This window comes from Nerophis lumbriciformis, linkage group LG25 (genome assembly GCF_033978685.3).
Source record: "Nerophis lumbriciformis linkage group LG25, RoL_Nlum_v2.1, whole genome shotgun sequence".
Classification (NCBI taxonomy): domain Eukaryota; kingdom Metazoa; phylum Chordata; class Actinopteri; order Syngnathiformes; family Syngnathidae; genus Nerophis; species Nerophis lumbriciformis.
This window is the reverse complement of record NC_084572.2, coordinates 10,740,476-10,753,125: the sequence shown is the minus strand read 5'-3', so window position 1 is coordinate 10,753,125 and position 12,650 is coordinate 10,740,476. Positions and strand designations below refer to the sequence as shown.

The 12,650-nt window shown below is 36.9% G+C and overlaps 1 protein-coding gene across 1 annotated transcript in view; it reads left to right on the top strand.

Moving 5' to 3' along the window:
* Positions 1-469: 469 nt before the first annotated feature.
* The window catches only part of stx8 (syntaxin 8), an 83,394-nt gene continuing 71,213 nt past the window's right edge, over positions 470-12,650 (top strand). Inside the window, exons 1-4 of the mRNA XM_061984502.1 lie at positions 470-591; positions 2,829-2,928; positions 2,997-3,091; positions 3,319-3,429. Coding sequence (XP_061840486.1) covers positions 575-591; positions 2,829-2,928; positions 2,997-3,091; positions 3,319-3,429 — 323 coding nt within the window. The 5' untranslated portion in view covers positions 470-574. The remainder of the gene's footprint in view (positions 592-2,828; positions 2,929-2,996; positions 3,092-3,318; positions 3,430-12,650) is intronic.

Here is a 12,650-nt window from a genome sequence, read left to right as displayed (position 1 = left end):
CTTATTTTAATTAAAAAAGCTTTCTTATCCTAAAAAAACACAACAAATCAAGAAAAAAAACAACCTTATGTCAAGTATACAATACAGTATATAACTACCCGGAGTTGCAAAGGGGTGAACAAAATACAGCAAGTTTCTAACATTTTTGTGGGATTTTTTTTTTAACAATTCTGAAAATTATTGTCACTATTATATTGTATAACCAGCCAAACTGAAGTCTAACTCATCTTTTTAGTGCCAGTATTGTTTTATTAGCTGAATTATTTTTGTTATTATTATTTTTGTTTTTATTAAGATGATCAAATAATATGTATATTTTATTTTAAGAGCCCTTCACAGACAAACGTGGCTTTTTAAACATTCATGTTTTAACACACAAGGAAACTTATAATTATGAATACACAAAAATATAGTGCAAACAACGGTAGGGATATAATGTTTTGAAGATTAATATCCGGCTCAATTGTCCCTCACAGCGACCCGTAGTGACGTCACACTCAAAACAGAAAGCGTTTTTACTACCGGGTGATTCGAGCGAGTGGATCTTCTCTTAAAACCATTTTTCCCCCTCAGAATGTCACAGGATACCTGGTAAATAACCACGTCACTCTTACATTTTTACTATTTTTTACTAAGATTGAGTCTAAAACTTCATTTTCTAAACGTGTTTTCCCCTTGTTAGCATACTAGCTTCCCCTGTTAGGTTTAATAGTTGTCCAGTATTGTATAAAGTAACCACCGAGATAGGCGTTATGTGTACTTTATACAACAGGATATAATCCAACAAAATAAATATATAATTGCTCAATAACACACACTTTGACTTGAGTTCAACCATTTTATAGGGAGAGCCGACATGTCACATGATAAATCAATGACCATTTGACGCAATTTAGGTCAGTGTATGTTTTGGTTTGCTTACTTCAATCAAATAAATGCAGATTGAAAAACGAAAAACGATTGGTTTATTTGAGCTTGATTTTAAAAGGAAAAAACGATGATAATAAAACAAAGCGTTCTCCCTTTTTTGTGTTAAATAGTAATAATTACATATAATAAACGGTTTGATTTTCATTTGATATTTCATATCACAAAAATAAAATTCCCTAGTAAACAAACGGAGAAAAACATGTGTTTTTAATAGTCTGACACCGGAAATGTTTATTTTCAAAATAAAAGCGGGATATTACGGTACCCGTGTATGGAGCAAAATGACTACCCAAACTCCACAAACACAAAAAAATGGTTTTACTCACGCCCAACGATTTGCAAGTAAAATAGCAATTTTCTTCAATGAAAAAAACGATTCATAAGTTGAAAATAATTTTTTTTTCTGCAAGTAAAAAAACATTTCGCAAATAATTTTTATTTCTGCAAGTAAAAAAAAATGAGTCGCTTGTATAAAAACTATTTGCTTCAGTTAAAAAAACCATTCACAAGTATACATCTTTTTCTGAAGGATTTGCAAGTAAACAAACCAAAAAACATTGGGTTTGCGTGTCAGTCAGCATTTTGTGCTGATAAAAATGTTCCTCTTTCTTTTCTCAATTTTCTCTTTTTTTTTTTTTAAAGAGTGCTCACATCCCTGAAACTTACCGGTTAACCTACAGGTTAAGCTTGTTCTTATTTTTTTATTATTTTTGGCAGATGGCACCATGCGCCAAAAACAGTAGCTTTGACGGGCACGTGTCAGTGTAGAGTGCAGTTGCGAGGGCAATGGGTTCAAGTGTGTGGATCTTACAGGGTGGATATTACTGCCAAAAGAATGGAATAATACTGCAAAAAAATTTAACTTTAACACAATTGTTTTTATACTTACGGATCGTTTTTTTTTAATTGAAGAAAATTGTATTTATACTTGCAAAGCGGTTTTTTTTAGTTGCAGAAAATGTTAGTTTTTTTACTTGTGAATTGTTAGGCGTGAGTAAAAACAATTTTGTCTTCTTGGAATTTTGGCGGTAATTTCACTCCATACCCGTGTGCCTGGGTAAAATGTATTTGGAGCCCTACACAGAAAATATTTTAGACATGGCATAACAAGGACTGACATCTGTAGAAATCACACGAAAGTGGAGGCACAAAAGGATTTGATCACGCACTATAGTAACACTATAGTACGGTATTAATTCTTACAGATAAGTCATGGTCCTGAATTAAACCCGTACTTCTGGTTTTGGTGTTAGAATATAAAAAAACACATCCGTCTGTTTTTCCAATTATCTTGATATGTGTGTAGACATTTTGTAGATGACAGTCCTCGTTGTGCCATGTCTAAAATTATGTTTATATCCGTCTCACTTTAGCCACTCTAGCCATTAACGTGGACCCCAACTTAAACAAGTTGAAAAACTTATTCGGGTGTTACCATATAGTGGTCAATTGTACGGTATATGTACTGTACTGTGCAATCTACTAATAAAAGTTTCAATCAATCAATCAATCAAACCACAGTCACAGCCCAAAGTAAATATCCTAAATTATTTTGAAAAGAAAAACGTCCATGTGGAAAAAAAGTATCCATGTCTGAAAATCAAACTGTTATTTTTAGATGTAGTTACTGCTCATCAACAACAATAAACAAAAGATTCTGTGTTTTCTAACTTCCTTTTTTCTATTTTAAAATGAATTAAAAAACACAGTCCTTTTTCAATTTCCATTCATAAAAAGAAAATTAAATGACCAAAACATACAGTGACCAATTTAGCTCACCAGAATATCTCTTGTTTTGCCTTGATGTTTTGCTAAACTTTTCCAGAAACCGCTAACTCACTGAGGTTTGAACGGTCCAACACAGACCTTGTTCACATATTCTAACCCTTGCTCTGTAGGTTACAAAATTATGACGCTACTTGTCGGCTGGCACAAGAAATTGCTGAAAACATCCATGAACGGAACAGGCAGCAAAGGACAGGGGGTAACCCTGCCAAGGTAATGTGCTGACATCGCTAAAAACAGTGCTTCATTTATTTTATTTCATGTGATGTTGTCTTTTTCAGATCAACATGACACTACGGGCGTCGTTGCAGAAGCTCAAACAGAATATCGCCCAGCTTAAAGAGAGCTTGTTGAGGGCTTCATCATCACGGCGCATGTATCCTTTTTTTCTCTCTCTTGTTATATCTCTAGATAGAAGCCATGGGACTAAAGATTTTGTTAAAGGTTCTTGTAGTGATATGACATTACCAATAGAGGGCAGCAGAGTATTTTAAAACAGTCATAAGCTGCATAGCTGGCCTGCTCTTGGGCCAATTCTGCAACTGTAATTCTGTCATATATTTATGACTATGAAGTGTTTCTGCCTCAATGAGAACTCATCAGAATGCAGTCAGAAGGTGACCGGCGACAGAATCTCATTGACGACTTGCTGACCAGGGAGAAACAGCTCAATGCCACATTTAAAGGCGATGTCGCAGAGCCCGGACCTTCCAGGTATTAAAAGCAAGGGTCATTATTGTACTTGAAGTGAGTAAGTGTTACATAAGCTTTTTGTGGCCCTAAATACAATTTTGTCTGTGGCCCCATTACGGTCTTCAAAGGGGAACTGCACTTTTTGGGGGGAATTTTGCATATCATTCACACTCTCTGTGTAAGAGAAGAATACATGTATACAGACATACATTTCTTTTTTTTATGCATTCTAACTCGTAAATAAAAGTTAGCAAAAGTCAGCTAACAATTAAGGTCAAGGGAGTCGCCATATTCCACCTATAAAGGGTCCTATAAACATCCAAAACCCTCCATCATTGTCTTTTATATATGCTGTACGTATATACTGTATGTTATGTAATGACAGGCACATTCATAATAACATGTAACATTTACGTATTTTGCTCATTTTAAGCTTACGGTGGCATATTAATTTCACAGACACACCAGAACATTAGTTTTCCCTTTCCACAACAGTTACACTACTAATCATCAATCAATCAATCAATAAATGTTTTTTATATAGCCCTAAATCACAAGTGTCTCAAAGGGCTGCACAAGACACAACAACATCCTCGGTACAGAGCCCACATATCACAATCATGGCAGACTTCATGAGAGACAACAAAGACTACTTTGAGGCAAATGATGATCCAGAACCTTCCATTTAAGAGCCTGAATATAAGGAGGATGAGCTACAAGTTTTAGAAGCTGTATGCTTAACAGATACTAAACACAAGCGCTGAACAAGATGTACAAACTACTAGCAATCACTTACTGTACAATGTCTATCACTGGAATGGCGACTGATGGGATGTTCATATCTTGCCATCTAAATGAAGAATGAATCATAATCCTGACGCAGGTTTTAAAAAAACATTGCCGCAAACAAGCGTCTTCGTGTCTTTCTCTCCATCTCCGTGTATAAATTGGATGTCAAAGTTGAGCAACTTCTCGGTGTATGGCCACATCCTTCTACTATCCAGGTGAGAGGCATGATTTATAATCGAGAATAAACCATCACCAACTCAGAGGTGATGTAGCATCTTACCGGCTCATTATGTCAATAAATCTCCATAAGCTAGTTAGCGCTCTGTGATCACAGCGCTAAAAATAGTTTTTCTGCGTAAGCACTTATAATAACAATATCGCTAATACTTGGTTAATATTCAGGTCACAAGATCAAAATGGAGTATGGTTTGCGGTTTTTAGGTGTTTTTTGGAGGGCTTAATGGGTGAAATAGTGTACTGCCTGCCATTAGTTGCATTGTTAGCCACCTCCGACTTGCCTTATTTTATGACTTAGAATGCATAAAAAAAGAAAAACATATGTATTCTTGTCTTACATAGAGATCGTGAATGATAGGCAAACTTCAAAAAAATTATTATTTGTGTAACATGCTAGGAGCTAGAGCTGACTCGCTTAGTGAGTATTGTGACACAGTCGTCCGTCACTACATCACGCTTCGAAATTTGCGGCTTTTAAAGGGGAACATTATCACGATTTCAGAAGGGTTAAAACCATTAAAAATCAGTTCCCAGTGGCTTATTTTATTTTTCGAAGTTTTTTTCAAAATTTTACCCATCACGCAATATCCCTAAAAAAAGCTTCAAAGTGCCTGATTTTAACCATCGTTATACACCCGTCCATTTTCCTGTGACGTCACACAGTGATGCCAATACAAACAAACAGCAAGGTATAGCGACATTAGCTCGGATTCAGACTCGGATTTCAGCGGCTTAAAACTGTCTGATAAGATAATTACTAACAACTATGAACTAGGTTTACAGCATATGAAATACATTTGGCAACAACATGCACTTTGAGAGTGCAGACAGCCCATTTCAGGCGCGCTAAGAACATATATTTTTCCACGATTTCAGCACTCAGGTTAACCATACCTAAATAGACACAAAATACTGCATTACACAAGACTACCCGGATGTACTCGAATGATTGAAAAAAAAAACAAGTTTTTAAGCTAAATTATTGGTAAACACAGTTTATGTATAATAATTTACGTAAAACCGTGAGTAATGAATAAAGTTTTCATCAATTCATATATTCTGTAGACATACCCTCATCCGCTCTCTTTTCCTGAAAGCTGATCTGTCCAGTTTTGGAGTTGATGTCAGCAGGCCAGGGAAGCTAGGGTCGATATTCTTCTCTTGATCATCTTCGGTGGCATAAGGGACGGTGTGAGCCAAGACATCCAGGGGGTTTAGCTCGCTCGTCTGCGGGAACAAACTGCCGCCATTGCTTGCCGTGCTACCGAGGTCCTTTGTCCCTGAATAGCTCACACACTCCGGCAGATTCAATGGGGGTCTGGCGGCAGATTTCTTTGACTTTATCGTTGGAAATGCATCTGCTTTGAGTGTTGCAGGATATCCACACATTCTTGCCATCTCTGTCGTAGCATAGTTTCGTCGGTAAAGTGTGCGGAACAAACGACTGACCATTTCGTCGGCTTTCCCCACACCCTCGTATTTTGAACAAATTTCGTCCAATTTCTTGCCACTTTCGCATCTTTGGGCCACTGGTGCAACTTGAATCCATCCCTGTTCGTGTTGTTACACCCTCCGACAACACACCGACGAAAGTGAGAAAATGGCGGATTGCTTCCCGATGTGACGTCACATTGTGACGTCATCGCTCCGAGAGCGAATAATAGAAAGGCGTTAAATTCGCCAAAATTCACCCATTTAGAGTTCGGAAATCTGTTAAAAAAATATATGGTCTTTTTTCTGCAACATCAAGGTATATATTGACGCTTACATAGGTCTGGTGATAATGTTCCCCTTTAAAGGTAACTATATTGTGGTTATATCATGTCTTGAGCGCTTTCTTAATGTTGAACAACCTATTTTGAAAGTTGTAAACAGTTCTTTATGCTCAAACTTTAAAATATTTATTTATCATGAATAATTTCTATTTTGCGGAAATTAGTTTTCCACAGCCATGCATGGAAGCAAATAATAGAAATAAACAAGAGTTTATTGTATAACTCTTGGCGACCACAAGTAGATTTGACTATGGGAGCCTGAGTGTGTGCATAAGAGACACAAGTTACACAACCAACAACAATGCGGTTTAAGTACTTTGATAATCAGAAATTAAGACTTAATGTATTTTTTATATTTTAAAAGTTATGTAAAAAATGTATTTACCATAAATAATCACGTCTGAACAATAGAAAAAGACTACATTGACAACTACAATTCATTTCAATCCAATATGTTCAATTGTCATGTGTTTATATTTCAAATAATGTCCGAAGTTTGTATAAAAAAAGATTTAAAAAATAAGTTGATAAATCCAAGTGGAAAGAAAAGTGTTTGTCTCCTACCACAGTGAAGCCAATTAAAAAGTGTTATTCCGCGTTGGCATTAATTGAAAAAAAACAAAAACAACACAATAAATGGACAAATGCTTTAAAAAAAACAAAACTAATACTCTTTAGACATTGTATCTTATTGGAAAAGGTTTGGCTACAATATAAACTTAAATAGTACAGTTGTTTCGGAAATACGGACGTAAGTCTGTCACGTTGACATCGTTTGAATCAATACTAAATTATCAATTATTTCTAAGGAATTTTGAATGGATGCGTGAGGGATGCTGCTGAACCGAACTAAAACTATTACAAAGGCCATGTTGACTCACCGCTGAATATAAGTATATCAGGAAGAAACTATAATCGTCAGTCCATCAAAGTTATCGGCCCCCATAGTCACGTGGCCCCCACTAGTTGTTGTGGCCCCTAATAACTGCAAAAAGTGTTAGAGCAATGGTCCAGGTTATGTTATGTTGTCACGCAAGGACACAAGTAGTGTGGTGTATGGTTCAGTTAGTATTGTTCTTCAAATAGTGACCTCTGCTCTAATAGAGTCTCGCTGGATGCGTCATCTGGTCGAATAAATAAACGCCACACCTCCTGTTTTCCCCATCTAGATGGCTGTAAATACCTTTTACTATGCCTGATACCACCGTGTCAGTGGAGATGGCGGTCTTAAACACTGCTTGTATAGATGACACATGGCATCTGTAAAGCTGACATTTACTTTGGGAGTTTAACGTTTTGCTCCACAAAGCGTGTAACATTCCAAAATTACGCTGCCCTGAAACTAATTAGGGACTGAAACAAAACAAAATAATAATTTGACAAGGAGATAACTGCCCTGCTGGAGTTGGGAGGAAGAAAGTTAGCAAGGAGTTGAACTGATGGCTTTAAGACTGCATTTATTTAAGGTGTGACAAGCGGATAAGAAAATTATGAGGGAATAAAGTGACAACTATCTACTCTTATACGAGTCATATTATGAATTATTTTCTACATTTAAAACCCTTCCTTGTGGTCTACATAACATGTAATGTGGTTCTTTTGTCAAAGTTTTGCATAGATTAAGTTTTACAGACCATCTTCAAGCCATGTTGTAGTTTTTTGGGCTATAATTTCGAGCTATACATTACTTTGTATTAGAAATGGCAACAGCGGAGAATGCATGTGCATGTACGAGCCAGTCTGCCCCACATCAAGAAGATAGAGAAAAATAAGGAACTTACTGACTATTCTGTCAGACTACAGTGGCGGACTCGTGCAAAGCTCGTTGGGTAAATCTGTACCATACAGTATTTGCAGATATCCGCTTCCGTCACACTTGAGGAAAATGTCACAAATTGGGCAAATTTCACACAGCTCGTTTGGAGGAAGTATGAAGGAAAGCAATATTGTTTTATACAGTAAATATCTCTGCCATGCTTCCATGGTTTGGGTTGAAATGTTTGGGACATATGTAGTTCACAAATACACAAGAACAGGTACCAACAGAAAATATAAGTGGGCTTTGCATTACAAGTCCCCTTTAAGTGAGGAACAAAGGCCATGACACAATATAGAATAATATAAGTCATAATTATTGTAATCCTACCAAATCTGAAGAATTTCAATGGTGAATACAAGAAGTTATAGTATATGGTTGATTCTAAAAAAAGGGGGGCTATTTCCAATCACCCTGCACATTTTATATATAAAAATGATTTTATTAATATAACAATTAATTTGTACAAATACATGTTTGCTCCTCTACAGTTGAGTAAAGACATTGTGGCCACTAGAGGAACAAATTCAGCATTTCATTACACTGACTGTCTTGTCATTGTCAACCATTTTTATGAGAGCCAAATCAAGCACTAGTCCATGAATCATCCGGCGCCAATCTGCTTGGAAGACACCATTTTTTTTATTTAAAAGGGAGAAAAGACAGGACTGAATGCCTAATTAAAAATAATGAATCCTCATTCTCTTGTCGATGTCCTTGACCAGAGAGGTCGAAAAGCTCTGAGCTGGGCTTTGATGATGTGTCACTGGTCACTAACTTTCTACAAGTCTGTGCACCCAGTGTGAACTCAGAATTGACCCCATGTGCCACGACCCCTCGCTGTGCTATCACTCGGAAGAAAGTCGGTCTGTCTGCCAGCCTGGCATATGGCTTCCGCTCACATTTCTTTTTTTTATTCAAAGAGATTGTTGGCTTTGCACCATTGAACGTATACTTGGCACCTCTAGAAATTAACACACATTTAATGACATATATGGCAATAACTAAGCAGTTATTCCTTAGTGTGTTCATAGGTTGTTACAAGTAATTTTCTATGTACATACAAAGCAGCTATTTTAGGTATTGTCGTATTATTATTATTATTATTATTATTATTACTACAATAACAACCCCATGCATTCATCTATGTAAGTACTTTTTATTATTCTGTTTTGTAAAGGAGGCTGTTTATTTAATTTGATACATTTCAATAGTTGTAAATACGTCATTAACGGGTAGGGTGTTGTAATTACATGTTTATGTACAGAACCTGTTGTAGTTCCTATATGTAGCTCACATGTAAGAGGGTAATGTTACATCTTCAGGCCACACGTATACCTTAATGTACAGTATAGATTGAGCTTCTTACCCTTTACACAATTTCTATTAATGGGCTATAACGCGAAACTGTCAGCCACCTGTTCTGTCCGCTTTGTATAATTTGTGTGCTGTGAACCTTTGTTAAAGGTGTCCAGAATCAATATTGATATCGATCAGATATCAGCAAAAAAGCAATTTGCTTGCATCTGAAATCTCTAGTACAAGCTGCGATACAAGCATCTAAATGTCCTCCAATAAACACACAAGGTTGATCTTTTCTTCTATTTTAGTGAAGTCCTTTATAAAAGGTTAACATGGTAGGCTCTGGGCTACTACGAGCGATCAGCTACACAAGAGCTAAGCACACAATAGCACGCAAGCTAGACATAAGGCTTAAGTGTCCTTGATTTATCAATATTGATGTCTAAAAGATGACATTTGTCAATACAATTAAGTATTAAAAAATTATAGTTGCATATTTCTTACAAATACAAAGTCAGAAGCGTATTAGAAAGTATCCGGTAACAAATGTGTCTGCGTCATTCAACTAAATGGTTGAATGATGGTTATCCTAACATCGTGATTTATTGTGGCCACTAGGTGTTGCCAAAACAATTACCACTCCACATCAACTTAGACAACTTGAATAAATTCCGGATGGTTAATAATAAGTTTAGTTGACTAATTGTACTTGATCAAACCTTTAATAACATTCCACACTACAAAATATCAAAAGTATGCATGATTTGTGCTGATATTGTATCGATCCATACCGGCCAATACTAAAGGCTCCATATTGGTATCATATCGAAAGTGAAAAGAAGAAGTCTTTGTATCTGTACGTAGTATACAACTATAATAAGGTGATACTGGTTTATATTCACAATTATTGTTTTTTAGACTGCAGTATTGTTCACTTGAGGACACTTACTTGTTCGAAATAAACTTCTACCAACAACTTATTACATAGGTCTAGCTTGTGTGCTATTGTGTGCTTAGTGGTTGTGTAGCTACTAGCTCCTAGCAGCCTATAGCCTACCATATTTACCTTTTATAAATTACTTCAATAATTTTGAGGACTTTAAGCGCTTTTGGCTGTCGAGCTTAGCAAAAGTAAACAGGACTGCTTGTATCGGAGCGCTGATATAGGGGATTTTAGATGCAAGCAATTACTTGTTTTTTATTGGACCAATGAAGGGCTGGGCGATATATCGATATACGCGATATATCGCAGGGTTGTCTCTGTGCGATATAGAAAATGACTATATCGTGGTATCGAGCATACGTTCTCACGCAGTTGCTTTTAGCTGCGGGCATTACACTACAGGCTCTACTCACTCTTTCCTTCTCACAGACAGACAAGCGCACCTTCTTACACACGTCACATACTGTCACGACATACGTCACATACGTATACGTCCTCCCTGAGCAGAAAGGTAGCAGCATGGCTAACGTTAGCTGTGATGCTAGCGGAGTGGTGCGAGCGCTAATACAACAGAAAGAAGGTGCGAATCTGGTAACTAATTCCCAAGAAAAACAGCAGGGGGTCCATCATCTGGCGGTGGTTTGACTTTTAGTGGGAATATGTGGAACAGACAACTGCAATTCGTCAAGTGTGGGGCAAAAGTGTTGCTATAAAAAGTAGCATTACTGCTGTAACAAACAGTTCAGGGTGTCCCAAGTTACCGGAGTGTGTTAGGTAAGGAGGAGGAGTTTTGTCCCTCCAGAGTTGTTGCCGTAGGGCTGTGACGTAGGGTGTGTGTGGTTGTGGAAGGAGGTGTGTGATGTTGACATTAAAGAAGCCGAACCTGCTCTAATGTCTCCCGTTTATTATTTTATTAGATAAGTACACTGTATAGGCGAACCCAGGACACTCGGCTACACTGCTAATATGTAGCATAATTTGAAAAGTCACCCGCTAGACAAGGAAGAGGGCTTACTCTGCACGTCAATATCTCCGTTCTGTGCCACACGTCCACACCATCAAAATGCCGAGGCAAACATTTCCAGATCAACACCGTATGAAAAAAATAGTGATTTTTTTAGTTGTGATTTCCTTCTCTGCATGAAAGTTTAAAAGTAGCATATATTAATGCAGTATGAAGAAGAATGTTTTAATGTAGACACATAGAATCATCATACTGCTGTGATTATATGCATCAAGTTCATTCAAGGCTAAGGCAAAATATCGAGATATATATATCGTGTATCGCGATATGGCCTTAAAATATCACGATATTTAAAAAAGGCCATATCGCCCAGCCCTAGACCAATGCTTCCATTGCTTTCTTTGATTATCTTTATCACTGCTCCTATTTGAAATACTGGGTTCTTTGACAGTATTTTCCATCAAAATTAGGTTAAACCTCATTTCATTCTGCTTTATGGATACAGAATATATACATTTTCTAAATACACATTACATATTTTCGGACAGGTTCAAGGTACAAATGTGAAGATTAACAAGAGTATGGATAAGTGCGGGAATGCATTAATTTGGATGTAACAGTTGTGTGTGGAATAATGAGGTGCTTAATTAACTGTGTGGATGTGTGAAAAGCTGTCTTGAGTTGTCCAGTGGTTTTTGAATACCTCCTTTCTTGGTAATTATGCAGTAAAGTACAGTGACATTAGAATAATTTTGACTGATAGTGTATTGCGTCGATGCCTGTCTTCATCTAGAGCACTGGTTCTTAACCTGGGTTCGATCGAACCCTAGGGGTTCGGTGAGTCGGCCTCAGGGGTTCGGCGGAGCCTCCGCCGCGCATTCAGTGGAGCACATGTGAGCGACGTCAGACGTGCACATGCACTGTGGTCACACCAGTAGCACCTGTCCCAAACCTGACTAAATAACAAGTTAAATCTTTTATTATTATAATCAAATGACAGCAGTCATTTCCATGAGATTATTTTCTAATATAAGTATTTTAGCCCTTACAATGACAATAACAAAAAATTATGTTTTTCATGAGCTGTGTACTAGTATTGTATGTCTGGGTGGGGGTCCTGCTTTGGAAATAATTTGTACCCCTTTCAGATATCGCATTTAGTTCCCACTAAAACATTCACATGGTGCACAATGAGATGTAAACATGGGACCATGTGTACATTCCTGTAACTTTCTGTTTGTAAAATATATCTTTATTTGTATTTCTTTAATATAATATTAATCATTTCATTATTAATATTTATAAATTAAGATTGAATTAAGAAAAAACATTTTATTTTTCACTAAAGAAGGGTTCGGTGAATGCGTATATGAAACTGTTGGGGTTCGGTACCTCCAACAAGGTTAAGAACCACTG